At 37.0% G+C, this 25,136-nt stretch overlaps 1 protein-coding gene across 2 annotated transcripts in view; it reads left to right on the top strand.

The window, feature by feature from the left end:
* Positions 1–20,553, top strand: part of COPS4 (COP9 signalosome subunit 4) — a 43,496-nt gene extending 22,943 nt beyond the window's left edge. Inside the window, exons 5-10 of one of the 2 annotated variants that reach the window (XM_045473507.1) lie at positions 325–478; positions 642–792; positions 4,468–4,638; positions 10,809–10,924; positions 13,014–13,098; positions 20,033–20,553. In XM_045473507.1, coding sequence (XP_045329463.1) covers positions 325–478; positions 642–792; positions 4,468–4,638; positions 10,809–10,924; positions 13,014–13,098; positions 20,033–20,166 — 811 coding nt within the window. In that variant the 3' untranslated portion in view covers positions 20,167–20,553. The remainder of the gene's footprint in view (positions 1–324; positions 479–641; positions 793–4,467; positions 4,639–10,808; positions 10,925–13,013; positions 13,099–20,032) is intronic. The other variant, XM_045473508.1, reaches the window with a different exon arrangement.
* The last annotated feature ends 4,583 nt before the right edge of the window (positions 20,554–25,136 follow it).

Genomic DNA, 25,136 nt, shown 5'->3' with positions numbered 1-25,136 from the left:
TTATTTTCCAGGATGGTTGTACTAATAGCCCCAGCACCAGTATATGGTATACCCCTAAACTGGGCATTTTTTCTTTTAAGTTCTTTGACTTTGAGATTATTTAAGGATTAAAGGAAACTAAAATACAATGGAGCAATCATGATGATAAAATAAAAATTCAATAACATTTATTTTGGAAGTATTTTTTTAGATTGTTCTCTAATGCAGTAAAAATTTGATATGCTTATATTAACAGCATGTATGGAGGAAAAATACATTTTTTACCACTCCTAAAAATCTTCTTGATAAAATATTTAGTCATTGTATTTTTCTGTTATATCCTAGGCAGTACAATGTAGATTATAAGTTGGAGACTTACCTGAAGATTGCTAGGCTATATCTGGAGGATGATGACCCAGTCCAGGCAGAGGCTTACATAAATCGAGCATCATTGCTTCAGAATGAATCAACCAATGAACAGTTACAGATACATTATAAGGTAACAGATGAGTTGATTTGGAATTAAGTTTGTATTGGAGAGTCCTACTATACTGAGATATTCCAGATATATGATAAATGGTGTTATGTATTAGAAATTCTCTTTTATTTTATGCTTTGATTTTTAATTTTTCCCCCTAATGGAAACATTTTCCCCTCTGTAGGTATGCTATGCACGTGTTCTTGATTATAGAAGAAAATTCATTGAAGCTGCACAAAGGTACAATGAGCTCTCCTACAAGACAATAGTGCACGAAAGTGAAAGACTAGAGGCCTTAAAACATGCTTTGCACTGTACCATCTTAGCATCAGCAGGTAAGCATGTAATTTGTGCTTTCATAAACAGTTATCTTTGCTTAATAATTTCAGGTTTGTTACTATTGGAGGATTTAGTAAGGAATTATTTATTCTTCAAGGGGAGTTCTTATTACTACCATTATGGTAAATTTAGTTTAAACACTTTAAACAGTTAAAAACAGCAATAAAATAGATTGTTAACTTCAAAAGTTTTTAAATATGCATGTATCAGTCTATTACCTACATGTGTTAGGAGTAATTAAGAGAGATAATATGGAGTTTAGTTCGCCTAATAGATAACTTAAAAATGAATAACAAAATTATGTGAGAATTACATAAAGAGAAGTTAAAATTAAAATCTAGAGATTGATGATAATTAACACACTGCTTTTGAGATCTTTTTAACCTTCAAGCCTTAGTTTCAGATCTCACATTTATCCTTTTCTTTGGTAAATGTGAAAAATATTCTTTGTTCTCTTTTACTAAATTATAGCATGTACATCACTCAACTTATAAAGCAGAAAGGGCATTGAGGAGAAATGCTGGTAATTCTAAACTGGCTTTTCTAAATCATTTTTAGAATGTCTATTCTTGATCTGTGTTTGGTTGAGAGCCTAATGACATGTTCACACTACACATTTCATTCTTTATGAAGCAGTGATCTTATTTATTACATTTTTGTTACTGAAAAGGCAATACATAACGTGGTACTGCTTCCAGTTCTAACGAGCTTTTACCAATTACTTGTATTTCCTTCAATGTAAAAGTGTCTGTGTCCCCCCCCCCCCACCTTTTTTTAATATAAATGGTAGCATGATATACACACTTTCGCCACCTGTTTTTTTCCTGTACGTATATATCCGTGATCTTTATATGTCAATACATATCTCTCATTCTTTTTGATCTTCTGTTGTTTGGCTTTATCATAATTTATTTAGTCAGTTACAAACAGTGCTATAGTGATTGTGCACATATATGAATATATATATAGGTTAAATTCTTGAGTCCCAGGGTATATACCTTTAAACTTTGGATAGAAATTATATACTGCCCTTTAGTGTTACCTTCCAGGCAACAGTGTCCATGCAGACCTGATTTCTCACACCTGTATTACCAAATGTTTTCATCTTTGTTAATGGATGAAAAGGTAGTATTTCACTCCAGTTTTAATTTGCATTTCATTTACTAGGAATGCTCTTGAGCATCTTTTCATATGTTAAGAAAAATCATTATTGAAAAACCTGTATTTTTTTGAATGAATTATCTGTTTATGTTTATTAGCCAGGCTTTGAGTTTTTATCTTGGTGACTTATGAAAGTGCCTCATGTATATAAGAAATTTAACAATTTTTTTTCCAATTTGTTGTCTCATTTTTGGTTTTGTCTATGAAATTTTTGCCATGCAGAAACTCTTTATTTTTATACAGTTAAATGTATTAATCTCTTTTTTTTATGGACTTTGGGTTTTGTTTACTTGCTTAGAAAGGTCTTTCCTATTCTGAAATTAGGTATTTTAAATTCCCACATGTTTTCTTTCAGTACCTTAGTTTCCCACATCCTCAGATTCTGGTCTCAGAACCCCTTTACACTGAAAAATTGAGAACCCTTTCCTTTGCTTATGTAGGTTATATCTATTGATACTATATTAGCAATTGAGATAATAAATTTAAAAAATAATAATTCATTTAAAAGTAGTAATCATAAGTCCATTACATATAAATAAAAAGTGACATTTTTATCAAATAACTATATTTTCTAAAGTAAAAAACGTTAAGAGAATGAAGTTGTTTTTACATCTTTTCAAATCCTATCAATGTCTATCTATCTTCACAGACAAAAACTGAATGTTTTTTTAAGCTGAATTCTTAAAAGTACTTCTGTATTCAGAATGCTTTGATATGTTGTTTTAAAGGAAGTTTATGAAGAAAATCCAGCTCATAGTGTGTAATTGGAAAAAGGAGGCATATTGATGACTTTTTCAGATAATTGTGATATTCTTTCATGCTACACTTAACTTGACCAGTGGTATAGTTTCTTATAGGTTAGTCGCAGTGTGGCATCTGAAACCGTATCAATGAACTTTTTGCCCCTTGTTAATGTTAAAGTCTTGGTCTGTCTTGCGCTTGCATGGATCCTTTACTCCATTTTGTATCATTATGTTTGGTTGTTTGGATACTATTGGTTCACTGAGTTATGCAATCCAAATATTGACATACTTTATTATACAACATATAAAAATTACATTTGAATATATTACACCTGATCTTATCAGAAGAACCTTTAACTATTGGAAAGCTGTCAAGCTCATGGTGGCAGATAGAAGTTCTCTAAAATTCTGATTGTTTCTTAAAAATTCTAATTTTATCAGTGACAACAAATACTGTTGGTTGGACTTGATAGGCTTGCTTTGTTCATTTTTTAAAAAATATCTACCAAATACCCAAGTCTGAAAACCCATCATTTTGTCTGTTAGTCATTGTCTTACGTAAATGGTGTTCAGCTTGCAGGGTTTCCTTGGGACAACCATTGTTCTTCGGTTTGCAGCAGAAGTGCTTTACGTGCATTTCCCATTTTGTTGCACAGAATATTAAAAAGATGTGTTCTCATGTCAGTACTTAATAAAAATAACTCCTTTCTGCTGCAAGCTGTCTTTTGTTTTGACTGTTGAGTGTGTGGCACAATACAGTTCGTTGCCAGTGCCACAGCCTTGATTTGTGCGGTGGTGCCAGCTGTTTTAGCCGCCATTGCTTTCGCACCAGCAGTGTAAGTGCCAACACAGTGAAAAATGTAAAGGATGTTTTTATACTATTATAAAATAGCATTGGCTCACCGACTGATCCCTTGAAGGGTCTTGGAGACCCCCTTTGAGAATTGTTGCTTTAGGCTTTCATATTTTACTTTGATGCTTCCTTCTAGGCACTATCTCCAACCGCCACTCCCCCACCCCCTGCCCCAGATTAATCACTAATTTAGATTAATGTTGCCTATTTCTCACTTCAATTTACCTGCAAGTCTTAATCCGTTTGGATTTATTTTGGTGTAGGGAATGAGATAGGGAATTACCCTTTTTTTTTGGTCTAAATGGCTATTTGACCTAGTATCTTTTATTAAGTAATCTTTTTTCCCCTATTGATTTAGCACATTACAGATTTCAAAATCTAGTATTCTGTTCCGTTAATTAGCCTATTTATGGATATACTAGTACTATGCTACTGGCATTATCATAGTATTATTGATTTTATTTTATTGATTATTGTTTTATTATCTGGCAGGGCTATTCCCCCTTCATGACTTTTTTTTTCCTAAATTTTCTTAGCTGTTTGTTATATTTGCTTTCTTTCGTTGTAGGCCATCGTGACACTCCCTCCTTATGTATCATCATGAACAATGATGAATTGACAATATATATTAAATATAACCGACAATATATATTAAATAAAGTACCTTTAACAGAGTAACATAAAGCAAGGTTACATATTGATCAGTTGACAAAAACAGTGTGTCCAGAGGCTCATAGGAGCCTAATCCTGTATTTCCCCTAGAAGTAGGAATTGGCAACAACTTTGTAGAACATAACTGCCACAAATCCCGAGAATTGGCTGTATATTTTAGTAGGCAAGAATGAAGTCATAACATAGTTTTTTATTGGGGAAATAGATTATAAGAGTATTTGATGCTCATTTGTTTCCCTTAGGACAGCAGCGTTCTCGGATGCTAGCTACCCTTTTTAAGGATGAAAGATGCCAGCAACTTGCTGCTTATGGGATCCTAGAGAAAATGTACCTAGACAGAATCATCAGAGGAAATCAGCTTCAAGAATTTGCTGCCATGCTGATGCCTCACCAAAAAGCAACTACAGCTGATGGTAATGATCATGTCTTATAAATATGTGGGAGCAAATATTTAGGTACACTCTAGTGAAAAGTGTGTTAGATTTGAAGCATCTTGATATCTTTCTATAATATTTTTATCCAACATTTGATGACCAAAAAAGGAATATTACATTGACTGAAGATGAGTATAATATACAAATATGGGTTTGAATTATAAAAGTAGCCCTATTGGAAAACATATTGTAGAATAATGCATTTTTGGAAACTGTAAGGGCAGAATTATAGACCTGTTTTTTTTAAAAACTCAAACCCTTCGATAAGTACCTTAATTAATCTTAAGCATCAGTTTGTAACAGAGTATAATTATCCAGTCCTATTTTAGATAGAGCAAAATTTGGCACAGTAACTTGCCTAAGGTTAATCAGGGTGAACGTTTTGCCTGTAAGAATAGAACTTGGTGTCGTGTTTCCTAGTTCAAGGATGTATTTGCTTATGTCAGGCTACCTATTCCAGAAAAGAAGTTTTTAATATGTTGTCTGCTTATAGCATCAGTTACTTTGTGCACATTTGTCTACAGAGGTTTTAAAGAAGCTTATAACAGTAACATACATAATAATAAAAGTAAACACATAGACCATCAGAAACATGAAAAAGGTCAAGATAAACAAACATACAGATCTGTTAGACTCACTTCCTTGGATTCAGTGTCATCCTATACCAAAGAGAATTTATCTATAAAGAGTCATTTATGCAGGGGTTTGCTAAAAGGTATTCACTTCACTCAGTCTTACTGGCTGGAGTTAAACCAGACCGCTGAAGGGATTATAGTGACTTCCTGTGGAATTTCTTTCATTTAATTTGTACTTTAAGAAGCAAACTAATTGAGGGGGGCCTGGGTGGCTCAGTTGGTTAAGCATCTGACTCTTAGTTTTGGCTCAGGTCGTGATCACACAGTTTGTGAGGTCGAGCCCCACATCAGGCTCTGTGCAACAGTGTGGAGCCTGCTTGGGATCCTCTGTGTCCCTCTCTCTGCCCCTTCCCCACTCACTCTCTGTCCTTCTCTCTCTTAAAAGTAAATAAACATGAAAAAAATAAAAATAAAAAAATCAAGAAGCAAACCAGTTGATCCTCATCTTTCTTTCTAAAGGAGGTGTTTTTTTTTTTTTTTTCTATAGGATATTTGTTATGCAGATCCTCAGGAAAAATTCCTTCACAATCTTAGAGTTAGTTGTGATTCTCCTGAACAGTTAGTTTTTATCTTATTAAACAAACTATAAACTGTTTTTTTTTTATCTTGGCTGCTAGAAAACTTGTTAAATTTGTAACCCAACTGTAAATAGTGTGTGTGTATGTATGTTGATTGTTGCTACTTTTAAATTCTCTTATCTTCTGTATATTCTTCTGAGCAGCTTTAAATTCTTTTTGCAAGAAGGTGTCTGACAAACTAGATAAAAGATAGATAAAAAGAAAAAGTTTCCAGAATTGATATAGTCAAGCCTCAGATTTGACTTTGAGTTTCTGGCCATGAAAAAAAAATGTGAAAAGAATGTAATCATATAATTCTTAACTAAAAAGAAAGAGACTCACTAGGACCTCTGAGGATGCAAATGATTCTCAGATTTCTCATGTGGGACTATATAGAGAGGACAGGTGTTTTGTTATCTTCTTCCATTTTAGACCTTATTGCTTTCCTTATTTTAGACCTTATTGCTTTCCTTATTTATTTCTTTTGGGCATTTTTGTTTAATATTTTTGTTTAATGTTTATTTTTGAGAGAGAGAGAGACAGTGTATGAGTGGAGGAGGGGCAGAGAGAGAGAGGGAGGGAGACACAGAATCTGAAGCAGGCTCCAGGCTCCAGGCTGTCAGCACAGAGCCCGATGTGGGGCTTGAACTCCCAAACTGTGAAATCATGACCTGAGCTGAAGTCGGACACTTAACTGACTGAGCCACCCAAGCACCCACGGACATTTTTGTCTACTGGCATTACAACCATACATTAGCAATCTTGAGACGTATTTTTTTTTTCATTACAATTAATTGTTTTTTGGTATATTCCTGGAGTTGTATAACATTACTACTAATCTCCTTTCTGCTCAATAGATTTGCCTGTGTTGGGAATTTTATGTAAATGGAATCACACAACATGTAGCCTTTTGTGATTGACTTTTCACTTGGCAAAATGTTTATCCATGTTGTAGCATTTATCAGTACTTTATTCCTTTTTATTGCCAAATAGTATTCTGTTATATGGATATACCACATTTTATTTCTTCATTAGTTGCTGGAAATTTAGGTTATTTTTGCCTTGGGGCTATTAATAATGGTGCTATGAACATTCATGTACAAGTTTTTGTATGGACACAGGTTTTTAATTCTTCTGGTTGTACACCTAAGAGTGGAATGACTGGGTCGTATGATAACTCTGTGTTTAGTCTTTTGAAAAGTTGCCAGACTGCTTTCAAAATAGCTGTTCCTTTTTATATTCCTGCCAGCTGTGTGTGAGGGTTCTAATTTCTCCTTATTTTGGCCCACATTTATTATCTGTCTTTTTGATTTAGGCATCCTAGTGTGTATGAAGTATTATCTTGTCATTTTGATTTGCATTTCCCTTAGGTTTAATGATGTTGAAGAGTTTTTTTGTGTACTTATTGGCTATTTTTGTAATTTTAGAGAAAAGTCTACTCAGATCCTTTTCAGTTTTTAAATTGAGTTATTTGTCCTTTTATTACTGAATTGTAGGAATTCTTTATATATTCTAGACCTGATCATTATCAGATGACTTGCCAATATTTTCTTCCATTCTGTGTGTTGTTTCTTCACTTTTTTGATGGTGTCCTTTGAAACATTAAAGTTTTTAATTTTGATGAAGTCCAGTTTATCTGGGGTTTTTTTTTTTTGTTTGTTTTTGCTGTACTTTAAGTATCCTATATAGGAAACCATTGCCTAATCCAAGGTCGTGAACATTTGCCGTGTTTTTTCTGTAAGTTTTATAGTTGTAGCTCTTACAGTCATTTGAGTTCATTTTTACATATGGTGTAAGATAGGGGTCCAATTTTTACTCTTTCCATGTAGGTATCCAGTTGTCCCAGCACCATTTGTTGAAAAGACTAGAAGTTTCCTATTGAATTATTTTGGCATCCTTGTTGGCAATCAGTTGACCATAAATGTGAGAGTTTATTTTTGGAATTTCAGTTCTTTTCCTTTATTCTATATGCCTATCTTTATGCCAGTACCACACTATCTTGGTTGTTCTTTTTTTTTTTTTTTTTTAATTATTCATTTATTTTGAGAGAGGAGGAGAGAGCACGAGTGGGGGAAAGGCAAAGAAAGGGAGAGAGAGAATCCCAAGCTGGCTCTGTACCATCAGCACAGAGCCTGACACAGGGCTCAAAGCCATGAACCATCAGATCATGCATGACCTGAGCCAGAATCAAGAGTCAGATGCTCAGTCAACTGAGCCACCCATGTGCCCTTTGGTTGCTCTGTAGTAAGTTTTGAAATCAGGATGTGCAAGTTTTTTTTTTTGTTTTTTTGTTTTTTGTTTTTTGGTTTCTTTTTTTCCGATATTGTTTTGGCTTCTCTTTGAATTTTAAAATCAGTTTAGAATTCTCTTTGAATTCTAAAATCAGTTGTCAGGACACCTGGGTGGCTCAGTCGGTTAAGTGCCTGACTCTTGATCTCAGCTCAGGTCTTGATCTCAAGGTCTTGAGCTCAAGCCCCATATTGGGCTCCATGCTGAGCATGGAGTCTACTTAAAAAAATTTTGGGGGAGGGGCGCCTGGTTGGCTTAGTTGGTTTAGCGTCTAACTCTTGATTTTGGTTCAGGTCATGAGCTCACAAACTGTGATGATCTCACAAACTGATCTCACAAGCCCCACATCAGCACAGAGCCTGCTTGGGATTGTCTTTCTCCGTCTCTCTCTGTCCCTCCCTGACTCTCAAAATAAATAAATAAACTTAAAAAAAAGTTTTTTTCAATTAAAATCAGTTTGTCAGTTTCTTCAAAGAAGCCAGCTGGAATTTTGATAGGGATTGCACTGACTCCATAGACAAACCTGGGGACTGTTGCCATCTTAACAGTATTAGGTCTTTCTATTTTCCCATTTATTTAGGTCTTTATATTTGAAAGTTGCTAAGAGAGTAGATCTTAAAAGTTCTCACCACAAGAAAAAAATTGTTTAAGTGAGGTGATGGTTGCTATATGAACTTATGGTGATAATCATTTCACAGTGTGTACATATATCAAATCATTATGTTGTATACCTTAAACTAATACAGGTCACATCTGATAAAGGGTTAGTATCCAAAATATATAAAGAACTTAACAAAATTCAATACCCCAAAAAACAAATAATTTAGTAAAAAAATGGGCAAGAGACATGAAGAGACATTTTTACAAAGAAGACATACAGAAAACTAATAGGCACATGAAAAGATGCTCAACATTACTCATCATCAGGGGAATACAAATTAAAACCACAATGAGATATCACCTCATATCTGTCAGAATGACTAAAATTAACAACACAAGAACAACAGATGTTGATGAGAATGCGGAGAAAGGGGAACCCTCTTGCACTGCTGGTAAGAATGCAAACTGGTGCAGCTGCTCTGGAAAACAGTATGGAAGTTCCTCAGAAAGTTAAAAATAGCACTACCCTACAACCCAGCAATTGCACTACTCGGTATTTACCCAAAGAATATAAAACTACTGGGGCGCCTGGGTGGCTCAGTCAGTTAAGCCTCCGACTTTAGCTCAGGTCATGATCTCACGGTGCGTGAGCTCAAGCCCCGCGTCAGGCTCTGTGCTGACAGCTCAGAGCCTGGAGCCTGTTTCGGATTCTGTGTCTTCCTCTCTCTCTGACCCTCCCCCGTTCATGCTGTCTCTCCCTGTCTCAAAAATAAGTAAATGTTAAAAAAAAATTAAAAAAAAAAAAAAAAAAGAATATAGAACTACTGATTCAAAAGGAATACGTGTACACTGATGTTTACGGCAGCACTGTCAACAATAGCCAAAGTATGGAAAGAGCCCAAATGTTCATTGACTGACGAATGGATAAAGATGTTGTGTGTGTGTGTGTGTGTGTGTGTGTGTGTCTGTGTGTGTGTGTGTGTCTGTGTGTGTATTACTCATCCACTGGAGTGAAATCTTGCCATTTGCTATGACGTGAATGGAGTTAGAGAATATTATCCTAAGTAAAATAAGTCAGAGAAAGACAAATGCCATATGACTTCATTCCTTTGGAATTTGAGAAACAAAACAGATGAACATGGGGTGAGGATGGGGGGAGAAAGGCAAACTAGAAAAACAGACTCTTAACTATAGAGAACAAACTGAGGGTTCTTGAAGGGGAAGTGGGCGGGGTGGGGGATTGGTTAAATGGTGGTGGGGATTAAGGAGTGCACTTGTTGTGATGCACACAGGGTGGTGTATGGAAATGAGGAGTCACTGGATTCTACACCTGAAACTAATGTTATGCTGTATGTTAACTAACTGGAATTTTTTAAAAATTTGAAAAAAATCCTTGTAATTAAAAAAACAACAATATTATATGTCAATTATATCTCCATAAAACTGGAAAGAAAAAAAGAATTGGGTGAGCCTAACAAGTCAGGCACCTTCAGAATGGGGCCTTGTGTCCAGTACTTCATCAGGCCTTATATTACTTCACTTAAGGGAGGATGCTATGGCTGATCTCTCATGGTTAGCTGGCCCTACCTTCCAGACATTTCTCATCTTTGCATCATGGTAAGGTACTTATGGAGTGCCCAAAAGAAAACAGGTATTTCTACTGAGCTGTACATGCACTGACTTTATCAAGCTTGTAGAACAGGTTGCATGGGGGTTTTGCCACTTCTTGCTAACAAAAGTTTGTGCTCCTACCAAGAAAAGTAAAGTTAATCAATCTGACAGCCACCATAAGGAAGTAAAACTTCAAACCTTAAGGGTTAAATCCATTCAGCCGGTTAGTAACTATTTGCTAGTCACTCATTTTCTAAATATGTTATTTGTATTTAATTGTATACTATTCAAACTCTACTAAATAAGGCATTTTCCTTACTTTTAAAATTTCGTAAGAGGAATAAAGACAATGATTATGGGTTGTTATGTGCCTAGAAGTTTTTAGAAAAAAAGGATGAGTATTTTAAAAGCGTAAGACAAGTCTCACTTAAAACTGTCTAATTTATATTTATTTAAGGTTCTAGCATCTTGGACAGAGCTGTTATTGAACACAATTTGTTGTCTGCAAGCAAATTATATAATAATATTACCTTTGAAGAACTTGGAGCTCTTTTAGAGATTCCTGCAGCTAAGGTATTTTCTTGTTTCTAATATATAAAAAAAGAAGTTAAGAGACTAAACTATTGCTGTAGTAAGAAAATGTGTAATTGATAAGTATTGGCAACTGCAATAAAAATACACATAAAAACCTCAGGAAAATGGAAATAAATTATTTGAATGTTACAATAGTACTGTAATGGAATTGTCTTTGTTTTTTGCTTCTTTTAAACTGTATTTTATGATAAAGTGAACCAGAATGAAAATCTTAAAGGGGTTTTGGGTTGTGATACCCATTTCGAGTGGTGTCTGTTTAAATCCAGTTCATTGTAGTTTCTGATTTCTGACAAACTTAAGATTTTGATACATGCCTTACTTTTTTCTGCTCTGGATTGACTCACAGGTTAAATATTTCATCTCTTTGAAAGAATGACTGTGGTAATTCTCCAGGCTATTCTCTTGTAACTTTTCTGCTTGATTTATCTTAATTTGACTGAGTTACTAGGAAATTAATTTCATTTTTAGTCACGATGAGAGTTTGATTGGCTGTGTACAAATACCAACAAAGTACCAATAGTACGTAGAGGGTATTTCAGGTATCATTTACAAAACATTCTCTTAATTTTAAATAAGAGTAAAAACAAGCAATCAACCTTACATTTACCTAACTTGCATACCTTACAGTCATGTAGTAATGATTACATCCCCTTTTATCTGTTGAGAAATTTTAATTTAGAATTCCTAACATGGTTCCTTTACTTGTGCATATTTAATACACAGTACAAGAAGTGGAACAATTTGGGAACCAAAGCTTAAGTTACCATTAAAAGATACTTTTTCTTAGGCTGACACTTAGGGAAGTGAATATATATTTAACAATAAATGCTAGTCACAGTCTGTTTAGGATTAATCATGAAGATGGTCAGAATTACTAAAATGACTAAGTCATAAGCCAGTTTTCTTACATATAATAAATATGAAACGTGTCTTTAGGAACTAGGTAGAAGACCTTTTGGTTCCCTTTAATTGTCTTTTAAATCCTCTTTTAATTCCTATTTATTTATAATTTTTTAATGAATGATTGCTTTTATTTTTTTAAGTAACCGCTCTACACCCAATGTGGGGCTTGAACTCTTAACTACAAGATCAAGAGTCGCATGCTCTACCTACTGAGCCAGCCGGGCGCCCCTTAATCTCAAATCTCAAATTTATAGATCATTCCTCCTTATAATTTTTTCTTCAAAAATATTACTTTCTTAAAGAATTTATTATTTTTTTTTTTTTTAATTTTTTTTTTTCAACGTTTATTTATTTTTTTTGGGACAGAGAGAGACAGAGCATGAATGGAGGAGGGGCAGAGAGAGAGGGAGACACAGAATCAAAAACAGGCTCCAGGCTCTGAGCCATCAGCCCAGAGCCTGATGCGGGGCTTGAACTCACGGACCGCGAGATTGTGACCTGGCTGAAGTCGGACGCTTAACCGACTGCGCCACCCAGGCGCCCCTTATTATTATTTTTTAAATGTTTGTTTATTTTTGAGAGAGAGACAGAGTGTGAGTGGGGGAGTGGCAGAGACAGAGGGAGACCCAGAATCCGAAGCAAGCTCCAGACTCTGAGGTGTCAGCACAGAGCCCGATGCGGGGCTTGAACTCACAAACTGAGATCATGACCTGAGCCGAAGTTGGACACTTAACTGACTGAGTCACCCAGGCACCCCACTTTCTTAAAGAATTTTTTAGGTGATAAACACTGTGAAAATTTAGATGAAGTAAAAGGAAAAACTACTTTGGGTGTTCCTGTGTATGCATGTCAGTAAGAAGAAAAATTGTTAGTTTGATTTTAAGCAGAGGAAAAAGTTGTTAAGATCACTAGATTCTCGTCCAAAATCTGACAACAAGAAAAACATCCCAGTTAACTTAAAGTAATCGATTATACCCAGGGAGAATTGGGGAATAAAATAGGCAGCTTTACTAGATTCACTGTTGTAATGGACAGCAGATGAATGCATACGAAAAGCGTGTGGGTAGCTAAACCAAGAGATTTCAGTTCTTCTATACGTGAGTAACTAACTGTTGGATATGATAATTAAAGTTTGTGAGAATTTTTTTTGGATTTTCTTTTACAGGCAGAAAAGATAGCATCACAAATGATAACAGAAGGACGTATGAATGGATTTATTGATCAGATTGATGGAATAGTTCATTTTGAAAGTAAGTTTTGCTTATTTCTGTCATAATGAAATGGCAGTAAACTGTTGTATATTTGTGATTAAGACACATTGAACAATTTCCTTTAACCCAGCATATTACTACTAGAAGGAGCTCATTTTCCAAAGAAATAATTTAGAATAATTTTTATGAGCTTATATTTAAGAATCTATTTAATACAGCATTTTTTATGCTGAAGAAAAATTGGAAGATGGAATCGTCTTACCAGTTTTTTCATTTACCCATCAAACATAGATTAACCACATACCATGTATCAGGCATGTGGGAATGCCAGTTGATTTCCTCTTTAGCAGCTCATTAAACTAGTAGAGGCAGACAGATAAGTTGATCTCTTGACTCTCTCATTGTGTATTACCTCCTCAGCCCCTATTCCTACCTCTTTACACCCTGGACCTTCCTATAACTGGAACTGTTCTACCTGTAAAGTTTCAATTTGAAATGCCCCATTCTCACAATGTTTTTCCTGTCTTTCTAGCAGTCTGTGTCAGTTACTTCCACTTTAGCTCTTCCTTGACTACCTTCGAGCCTCCAGTCCATTAACTTTTACTTTTTTCCAGTCAGCTCAGCCCTTTTTTGTCTTTACTACTCTTTCCTATCCATGGATTCCATGATTCATTATTCCAGTTACTGTTTCACAAATGCCCTAGATCACTTGCGTGTTAACTTTTTGTTCTGGCTGTCCAGCAAAACTTCAGCTGGGATGAACCCATTCTCCATCTTTTTCATTCCAGTACGTGAGTAGCTAACTAACATTGCTGGAGATTGGTACCACTGCAAAGTCAAGGTCTTGGTTCTCAGCAGTACCTGGGATTCTTGATACATTTCTCTAGGCTACTCTTCTTTTCTACTCTGCAAGGGGTATTTCAGATTTCATTATTCTTTTTAAAAAAAAAAATTTTTTTTTTAACATTTATTCATTTTTGAGACAGAGAGAGACAGAGCATGAACGGGGGAAGGTCAGAGAGAGAGGGAGACACAGAATCTGAAACAGGCTCCAGGCTCTGAGCTGTCAGCACAGAGCCTGACGCGGGGCTCGAACTCAACGGACCGCGAGATCATGGCCTGAGCCGAAGTCAGACGTCCAACCGACTGAGCCACCCAGGCGCCCCTCGGATTTCATTTTTCTTAAATCTCTGACTTTTCTCCTTCATTCTCAGCAGCAAACCTTGTTTCATATTTCACAGAAAAAAAAAATCTGTCAGGGTGAAATTAAATTAACTTCTTTATCTGATTTATAAAACTTCCGAATTTTACAGGCACCTGGGTGAGTCAGTCGGTTAAGTGTCTGACTTCAGCTCAGGTCACAATCTTCGGCTGTGTGAGTTTGAGCCCTGCGACACGCTCCATGCTTACAGCTCAGAGCCTGGAGCCTGCTTCGGATTCTGTGTGTCCCTCTCTCTCTCTGCCCCTCCCCTGTTTATACTCTGTCTCTCTCTCAAAAATAAGCAGACATCAAAAAAAAAAAAAAAACCTTCTGAATTTTAAATATCATCTAGTTCTACCTTTTCCTCCTTTGTGTTTTGCTGGAAGTGTGTTCTGTCTTCCTTTCCAGTTCTTCTCCTTGTGCTTTGGCTCCCTTCTTTGACTGTTGCCCCTATCCCTCAAAAACAGGTTTTTAGGAACCTAAAATTAGCCATTGTTTTGTCAGTTTTCACCCTTGCTTGCTCTGTTGGCTTCTTTCCATCAGTATTTAAACATACTTGGCTGTGCACCTGGTAGCTCAGTCAGTTCTAAGTATCCGACTGATCGCAGCTCAGGTCATGATCTTGCAGTTCATTAGTTCAAGCCCCACGTTGGGCTCTGCGCTGGTGATGCAGAAGCTGCTTGGGATTCTGTCTCTCCTCTCTGCCTCGCCCCTGCGTGTGTGTCTCTCTCTCTCTCAAAACATAAATAACTTAGGGGCGCCTGGGTGGCGCAGTCGGTTAAGCGTCCGACTTCAGCCAGGTCACGATCTCGCGGTCCGTGCGTTCGAGCCCCGCGTCGGGCTCTGGGCTGATGGCTCAGAGCCTGGAGGCTGTTTCGGATTCTGTGTCTCCCTCTCTCTCTCTGCCCCTCCCCCGTTCATGCTCTGTCTCTCTCTGTCCCAAAAATAAATAAACGTTGAAAAAAAAAAAAAAATTAAAAACATAAATAACTTAAAAAAAATTTTTTTTAATACTTAAACTTACTTGGGTCTCTCCCATTTTAACAAAAAGACTTTTATCTTTCAGACCTCATTTTAATTTTTTAGCATTATCGAATAGCATTGATCCTTTACTCCTTTTTGAACTGTCCCCACCACCCTGTGCCATCATGGCTTTTGTCGTCTCCTTCACCCCCTTCTCCTGCTTTCCCTCCTCCTCCAGGTATTCTTCCAGTCCTCTTCGTAGATTCTGTAGTGCCTTTAAGTGTAAATATTGGAGTTGCTTAGGGCTTATTCCCAAGGCCTTTTCCTCTTCACTCTACTAAATTTCCTTGGTAATCTCATCTGTTCCCATTGATTCAGTTGCTATCTTTGTGCAGACAATGCTCAGATTTGCCTTTCTAGTGTAAATTTCTCTTCTGAGTCCTAGACCTAGTGGTGCTAATTGCGTGCTAGGTATTTTCCACCTGACTGACTGTTGGACATCTCAGAATGGACATATCCAAAACTGAATTCACCATGTCTCCTTCCTGCCTCCATCCCACAACCTGCCAGCCAACCAACCAGCTAGCCAAAAGCTACATTATTCACTCTCTCCAGCATTTCTTATCCTTGACCCCTCTTCTTCACTGCCCAGAATCCTTTCAGTTTTACCTCCTGCGTGTATCTGGAATCCACATACTTGTCTTCATTTCTTACTGTCACTAGCCTATTGTGAAGCCTCTCCCACCTTCTGGGCTTTTTCCCTCACATCTACAATTGCTCCTTTCTAGTCCAGTTGCTGTAGTATAGCCAGAATGACTGTGATCTTTATTTTTTTTAATGTAAACAAACAAAACAAATATAAAAAACAAATTGTTAGGTCATGTTACTCTCTTCTTTGACACTGTAATGAATGGCTTCCCCATGGCTTATAGAACAAAGTTCTGTGAAGTCAACAGGTGCTGCCTGATCTTTATAACTTTCTCTTTCTAATCCAACCACATAGGTCTTTTTGTTTCTTTCTAACACTGTAAATTCCTTCCCACATCAGACATTCTGAAATACCCACTTCTCTCCACCAGCATCCTCTCAGCTATTTTTTTTTTTTTTTAATTTTTTTTTTTCAACGTTTATTTATTTTGGGGACAGAGAGAGACAGAGCATGAACGGGGGAGGGGCAGAGAGAGAGGGAGACACAGAATCGGAAACAGGCTCCAGGCTCTGAGCCATCAGCCCAGAGCCCGACGCGGGGCTCAAACTCCCGGACCGCGAGATCGTGACCTGGCTGAAGTCGGACGCTTAACCGACTGCGCCACCCAGGCGCCCCTCAGCTATTTTTGTTCCCGTGTCTTAGTTTGAGCAACGTTAATTGGTAATGATTTTCCTGACTCTCCAGGTTAGGTATGGCTTATAGTTCTATATTCTTTGGTCACTCTGAATTTCTTCCTAGCATTAATCAGTTATTTTTATTTCTGTAACCATTTGTCTAAATGTCTGTTTTTGCTTCCCAGCTAAGCTTCCTGTTGGTAGATATTAAGTCTCTTTTGTTCTCATCATATATGGAACATGTGTTCCAGTGCCCCACACACTCTTAGTGGGAAGTAAATTAGTGTTGGAAAAACAAACAGTACATAATGAATAGTTTAGCAGACGTGTCACCAAGTGAAAGGACAGCTTGATAGAGTAATATTCTTTCCAGTTTTCTTAGATTTAAAGAATTGCCATGAAAAATATGCTCATAATAACAAGTATTGGAACTATAAACAAAAATAAGAGTTCATCATATCTTTCCTCCCCCTTGCATAACTAGTACTAATCTAAAGCTTCTATATGCTTATATAGATATGTGAAAAACATAGTTTTTTTTAACTTAAAAATAATTTTAAGCACACAGTATTCTACAGACTTTTTGAAATAATCATGCACATATTTTCAAGTCAGTAGACATAAATCTAATTTATTTGTTTTAATAGCTATGTAGAATTTCATGGAGTTCAACTGTTCACCTATTGATGAACATTCAAGTGGTTTCCTTGTGCATATCTTTATATATGGTACACTTCTATAGAGCAAGGTCTCAAAAGTGATAACATTCCATCAAAGGACATATGTATTTTTATCCTTAATGGATACTGCCAGTTTGCTTTCCAGAAAAGTGTAGCCATTTGCACTTTCACCAATATGAGGAAATGAATATTCAACAGCTATATATTGTTCCTCTTTTTATCTTTTGCTAATTGTGGGGGGAAATACTACATTTTGTTTTAATGTGCATTTCCTTGGTACTGAGGAAGTTTAATATCTTTCCATGTATTACTGGCCATTAGCATTTCCTCTTCTGTGGAGTTGATGTTAGTTCTGGTCTGTTTCTTTCCTGTCCCCACACCTCTCCTTCAGATCTCTCAGCATCAATTTGCTATAGCTTTTGGTTTAATGATAATTTAAACTCTTTTTTGTTAATGTGTACAAATATTTTTTACCATTCTGTCAGTTGTGTTTTTGAAGTAAGGCAATGCATACCATAAACACAGTTTAAAATTCTTATGCAGCCAGGGGCGCCTGGTTGGCTCAGTCGGTTAGGCGTCCGACTTCAGCTCAGGTCATGATCTCACAGCCCGTGAGTTCAAGCCCCGTGTCGGCCTCTGTGCTGACAGCTCAGAGCCTGGAGTCTGCTTCGGATTCTGTGTCTCCCTCTCTCTCTGCCCCTCCCCTGCTCATGCTCTGTCTCTCTCTGTCTCAAAAATAAATAAAAACATTAAAAAAATTTTTTTTAATAAAAAAAATAAAATTCTTATGTAGCCAAATATGTCACTTTTTAATTTTATGGCTTTTTAGTTTCCTGTATTAATTTAAAAGGTCTCACTTACCTTGGGGTAAAACTAATATTTTTCTAAAATTTCTTCTAATATTTTTATTTACTGTTTTATATTTAGAAATTTAATCTGTCTATAGTTCATTTTTGTATATAATTTTAAGGTATGGGCTAGTTTGTCTTTTTTTTAAGATGTATTGTTAATTTGCAAGTGCTATTTATTAGGTAAAACTTACTTTCTGATTTTTTTAATTTTTTTTTTTCAACGTTTATTTATTTTGGGGACAGAGAGAGACAGAGCATGAACGGGGGAGGGGCAGAGAGAGAGGGAGACACAGAATCGGAAACAGGCTCCAGGCTCTGAGCCATCAGCCCAGAGCCCGACGCGGGGCTCGAACTCATGGACTGCGAGATCGTGACCTGGCTGAAGTCGGACGCTTAACCGACTGCGCCACCCAGGCGCCCCACTTTCTGATCTTTGACATATATTAGCTTCCACATGTATGTTTGGGTCTCTTTCTGTTATCAGTTTCTTTCCACTGATCTGTAACAATATGGTAATAAACAAATGTAGACTAAATCTTACTGTTGGAAAAGCATCTCCTACCCCTCTACTAATGTATTTTTGTTGAATTGAAGTTCACATAACATTAACCATTTTAAAGTGAGCAATTCAGTGGCACTTAGTATGTTCACAGTGTTTTGCAACCACCCACTCTACCTAGTTCCAAAACATTTTCATCTTCCCAAAAGGAAATCTTGTGCCCAGTAAGCCGTTACTCCTCATTTCTCCTCCCAGCCCCTGGCAGCCACAAGTCTGAATTTTATCTCTATGGATTTACCTATTCTGGATACTTCGTGTAAATGCAGTCATACACTAAGTGAGCTTTTGACTTCTCTCACTTAACATACTGCTTTTTTCCTTTTTAAGGCTGAATAACATTCCACTGTAGAGATATCCTACAATGTTGCCACTGTTCTTAATTTGCAAAATTCTCTTGACTGTTCTCAAACATCATTTCTTCTGTAGTTAATAACTTTTTCCTGTGTAGAAAGCAAAACAGAGATCAGGGTGATTATCTTTGTAAGTTTTTAAAATGTATATATTGATAGGGAAGGACTGTTATTTTTATGATACTGCATCTTTCCATCTGGGACCATGGTTTGTGTCTAAAGTTATTTTATGTCCTTTATTAAAATTTTTTTATTTTAGTTTTTTTCATTAATTCTGTGCCTACTTTTGTAAATTTGGGTGCTATTTTGAATTGATGTTCCCCAAGTTTATCATTTCTTTCTTTCTTTCTTTATTTATTTTTTGAGAGAGAGACAGAGTACGAGCAGGGAAGGGGCACAGAGAGAGGGACAGAATCTGAAGCAGGCTCCCGGTTCTGTCAGCGCAGAGCCTCACACGGGGCTGGAACTCACGAACTGTGAGATCGTGACCTGAGCTGAAGTCGGATGCTTAACCAACTGAGCTACCCAGGCACCCCTGAGTTCATCATTTCTAACTGTATATTGCTGGTATAGAGAAAAACCTTGTGTTTTCATGATGAATTTTTTTGGTTTTTGTTTAATCAGTAAAATATGTGTCCTTCAGAGTCAAGTAGAGACAGTTTTGACTATATAAATAGATTTGCTCTCTCCAGTAGGTGGCAGTGTCTTGTGAATCAAGAAAAACTGGTGATGAGATGGCTCAAGTGAGGCTTTTATTGTGGTGGTTTTTGTGACTGAGGTGCTTTGATTGGTTGGTTTTATTTTGTTTTCCTGAATAATAATATGTATCTACGTGTATGTGTTTTGGTTTTGTTTTATACCATGTGCCAGTAATTTGGGTACTTTCCTTAATTATTGCTTAATTAGCTTTAACTTTATTAGCCAAGATTTTCAGAAGAAACTTTTAAAATTAATACTGCTATAAATTATCTTTTAACTCACATTCCATATGAATATATGGAGTAATGTATGGAGTAAACTCTGTACGTTTTTCTTTTTTTGTTTAGCACGAGAAGCCCTGCCAACGTGGGACAAACAGATCCAGTCACTTTGTTTCCAAGTGAATAACCTTTTGGAGAAAATTAGCCAGACAGCACCAGAATGGACAGCACAAGCCATGGAAGCCCAGATGGCTCAGTGAATCCTTACAAAACTTCTGTGCACACTACATCTTTTTCAATGTTGTACAGATTAATTTCACTGTCTCTCCAAAGCATTTGCATCATGACCTTACGTATTTCAATCCCTTTTATGCTGGATTCCATTTAAAGAAGACATTAGAACAGGAAGTGCAAGCATTTAAAAATATGTAGTTACCATATATTCAGGGTCTCTATGTATCAAGCTAACTCAAATGTTTTGAAAGCTTTTTCTTTAAACAGAGTAAGTGAAATATCTGTGGCTAAAAAGTTTGGGATTTGTGATAACTTTGTAGTCATGTAAAACTTAAGTGCTTTGTGCCTCTCCAAATGTGGTAATTCTAATAAATGGAGAAGTGAGCCAAATAAAAGTAGTACTTTGTTTCTAATTAGTGAATGGTGTTTTGTTCATTTTTCCTTTCAATTCAGCAGACATCGATTTATACCATATGCTAGAAATGCAAAGACAGACCGTAATGCCTGTCCTCCAGGCATTCAGAGTCACAGAGCTGATAGATGGTATGTGTAATACTTGCAGTTGCACCAAGTACTAGATCACATGCGGAGGAGCTTTTTGGGTAGCAGAGAGATCAGGGAAGGCCTCTCAGGATTATTGCAGGCTAGCTTTATAGGGAAAATGGGGAAAGGACTTCTTAAAAAAATTTGCGGGCAGGTTACAGTTTCAGCTCCAACATGTGAAGAGCTTGGAGGGCCTGACTCCATTTTCACAGTAAGAAAAAGGCTGAACCGGCTGAAAATCAATGGCTTCTCTTATTTCCACCGGAGAATTGAGGTCACGGGACAGACCACCACAAAATGGAAAGACAGGCACGTAGAATCGCAGTTGAGAGAACTTACTGGGAGCAGAAGCTTCTGGAGCAGTAACTGATAAGAACCGTGAAACGGTAACTGACAAGTTACTGGAGGCTGAGTGTAAACTAGCTTGAAGGTTAAAACCCCCTGAGGACCCACTCTTAGGAGAACCCCTACACTTTCTAGGATTCATCCCCAGGAACGCCATCAGAGTCTCAGGAGTATGATTGGGATCCCCTTGTTTTTCAGGCAGGGCAGGGGAGGGGAGGGGAAAGTAACTATTTTGAAATACACCTGGATGATTTTCCATGACAAAGACCTGCCCTCTAAGGAAAAATACCATTACCAGAGCCTTGTCTGACATGGGGCAAGTGCAGTTATACAGTTCTAGCCATCTTGAGTCTTCTTGTGTCATGTAAGAGAAGGTGGCGGGAGGTTTCTGAAGGTCACAGCCCAGGGACTCAGATAAGTAAAAAACAGAGATCGAATCAAAGATTATAGATTGCTTCCCAAATCTGTTCCATCAAATGGGGCTCCAGTGTAAGAATAGTGGAATTCATGAGCTGCAGGACACACTCCTTAAGAAAGAAGTCTTAGGTAAACAATACAACAGGGAAGAATACAAACGAAAATAGAGGAAACAGAAGTCTCTGACACAGGTATAGCAAACATTAAATGCAACCCAGCTCCTACTCAGATTAATATAAAACCTTATACTGAAAGGCTAATTGCCTCAGTTCCTATTACCTGATACATTATGTCTGCCTTTCAACCAAAAAACTGCAAGGAGCATAATGAAAAAGCAAACAAACAAAAACAAAAACACAATTTGAAGACACAAGTCCAGCATCAGAATCAGACAGGTGTGGCAGGGATGTTTGAATTAATTAGACCAAGAATTTAAAATAGCTATGATTAATTTGCTAAGGGTTTTTAATGGGAAAAGTAGGCAACGGGCAATGTAAGTAGAGAGATGGGTGATGTAAGTAGAGAGGTGAAAACTGTAAGAATTAAAAGGAAATGTTAGAAATAAAAAACAGAAATGGAGATGCCTTTGATGGACTAATCATCAGACTGAACACACCCTGAAGAAAGACCAGTGAGCTTAAAGATATGTAGGTAAAAACTTCCCAAACTGAAATGCAAATAGGAAAAAAAAAAAAGAAAAAAAGAAACAATATCCAACAACTATGGGACAATTATATAAATGGTAACATAGGTATAATGGGGATACCAGGGAGAAAGGAACAGAAGAAATATTTGCAACAATACTGGCTAACAATCTTCCAAAATTAATGATGGGGACACCAAACCACAGACCCAGGAAGCTTAGAGAACAGCAAGCATGATAAATACCAAAAAAATCTACACCTAAGCATATCATACTTAACCTGCAAAAAAACAAAGACAAGAAAATCTTGAAAGATGCTGGGGGGGAAAAACCTTTTTTGTAAAGGAACATAAGAATTATACTGGATTTCTTGTCAGAAACCATGCAAGCAAGAAAACTGTAGATATTTAAGATGGTGAAAGAAAAAACTTAACCAATGTAGGATATTAATCCAGCATAATTATCCTTTAAAAGTGAAAGAAAAATAAAGACTCTGAGGAAAAACTAAAGAAATTTGTTGCCAGGACACCTGCCTTACAAGAAACGCTAAAAGTTCTTCAGAGCAAAGGAAATGATACTTGGATAAAGGAAGAGCATCAGGGGACAAATAGATGAAGGTAAAATAAAATCTTTAAAAAAAAAATTTTACTTGGTCAAATAGATGACTTTGTTCAAACTAACAATGGTAACCATTTTTGAATGTTTATACTGTATGGTAAGTAAAATAATTGACAATGATGGGAGGCGGGAATTGGGAATATTCTAAGATTCCTGCACTACCCATGAAACAGTACAGCGTTATTTAAACATGAACTTAGATTACTTGAAATGTATATTGCAAACTGGAAGGCAACTACTGTCAAATTTTTAAATATATATATATATATATTTGATATTCTAAGAGAATCTACAAGCTAAAGAAAAATCATATGATTGTATCAACAGGCACAGGAAAAAAAAAAAAAAGCATCTGACAAAATCCAACACCTATTCATGATAAAAACTCTCAGGCAACTAGGGATAGAGAACTTCCTCAACTTGATAACATTTACAGAAAAACCTATTACTGACATCATATTAATGATGAGAAACTGGGCACCTGGGTGGCTCAGTAGGTTAAGCATCTCTTAGTTTTGGCTCAGGTGCTCAGGTCATGATCTCACAGTTCATGAGTTTGAGCCCCAGGTCGGGCTCTGAGCTGACAGCTCAGAGCCTAGAGCCTGCTTTGAATTCTGTATCTCCCTCTCTCTGCCCCTCTCCCACTCATGCTCTGTGTCTCTCTGTCTCTCTCTCAAAAATAAACATTTTTTAGTATATGTGCTGCCGAAGCGAGCACAAATAAACCTTTTTTAAAATGGTGAGAAAATAGATTGCTAGATTATTTATTCCTAAAATTGAGAATCTACAAAAAATCCTGTGGCTAACATCATATTTAATAGAAAATAGATTACCAGTGTCTTTCCCCCTAAGATCAGGAATAAGGCAAGGATGTCTACTCTCATCATTCCTACTCAACATCATACTGAAAGTCCTAAGAATGCAATAAGACCAAAAAAAGAAATTAAACTTATACAGATTGGGAAGGAGGAAAAAACGGTCTTTGTTCACAGTTGACATGATTGTTTACACAGAAAATCCCAAGGAATCAGAAAAAAAAAAAAAAAATTCCTGGAACTAAAAAACAAGTATAGTAAAGTTGTAGAATGCAAAGTTAATATACAAAAGTCCATGGCTTTCCTATATATGTCAATGAACAGTGGAATTTGAAATTTGGAAATGTATGTGTGTTGAACGTAGCGAAAATAGGGAATTATATGAGTGAAGAAGTGGCAGGAGGATAGGCTAAACAGGTAAACTGAGGCTATATTATGAAGGACCAGGGAAAATCTGGGGTCTTTTTTCAGAATGTTCATAGTTTAACTTGTGGCAGGCAGTTTATAGGATGGAGTGGAAAGATGGTAATGGGAGCGGCAGTTACTAGAGGCAGGTAGACTAGTTCAGGAGCTATGTGCCTGATTTTCCAAAGAGATAATTAGGGTTTGAACTACATTCATGGCAGTGAAGATAAAGAGAAGAGGTCAGATTGATTCATTCAATAAATGATTTGAGTGGGTACCTAGCAGGTGTCAGGCATTGTTCTAGGCACTAGGGATATAGCAACAAACAAAATAGGTCATCCATTGGGGGTGTCAAGTGGAATTTAAGGGACAGAAGCCAGTGTCTGATTAGATGTGAGGATAAGGGAGAAGGGTGTGATCAGACAACTCAGGAATCATCGATGTTTGGATCTTGAACGTTTGAGTAAGTGGTGGTATCGTTTGACATGCTGGGTAGAGAGAAGGCCTAGGGGACATCCAGATGGACTTGGTTAGTAGGCAGCTGAAGAGTCATTCAGAACACCAATAGTAAGGTGGGGAGATTGGACATACAGTCCTCCTTGACTTATAGGAGGCAGTTGAAGCCTTAGGAGTAGATGACACTAGGAAGAACGTGAGCTATAAAAGGAGCGGATCCCTGATACAACCTTGCAAAGCGCCACAATCTATGAGGTGAATAAAAGAAGGGGCAGAGCACTCCAGTTTGCTGAGCTTAAGGTCCAGGTGCCTTTACATTTTTTTAATTTTTAAAAAATATTTATTTATTTTTAAAATTTTTTTTTTTAATGTTTTATTCATTTTTGAGACAGAGAGAGACAGAGCATGAACGGGGGAGGGGCAGAGAGAGAGGGAGACACAGAATTGGAAGCAGGCTCCAGGCTCTGAGCCATCAGCCCAGAGCCCGACGCGGGGCTCGAACTCACGGACCGTGAGATCGTGACCTGGCTGAAGTCGGACGCTTAACCGACTACGCCACCCAGGCGCCCCAAAAAATATTTATTTATTTTTGAGAGAGAGAGAGAGAGAGAGCATGAGCAGGGCTGGGGCAGAAAGAGAGAAGGGGGCAGAAGATCTGAAGCAGGCTCTGTGCTGACAGCCCAATGCAGGGCTCGAACTCACAAACCATGAGATCGTGACCTGAGCCAAAGTTGGACGCTTAACCGACTGAGCC

Source organism: Leopardus geoffroyi, chromosome B1 (genome assembly GCF_018350155.1).
Source record: "Leopardus geoffroyi isolate Oge1 chromosome B1, O.geoffroyi_Oge1_pat1.0, whole genome shotgun sequence".
NCBI classification, from domain to species: domain Eukaryota; kingdom Metazoa; phylum Chordata; class Mammalia; order Carnivora; family Felidae; genus Leopardus; species Leopardus geoffroyi.
This window is presented reverse-complemented; position numbering and strand designations above follow the sequence as displayed.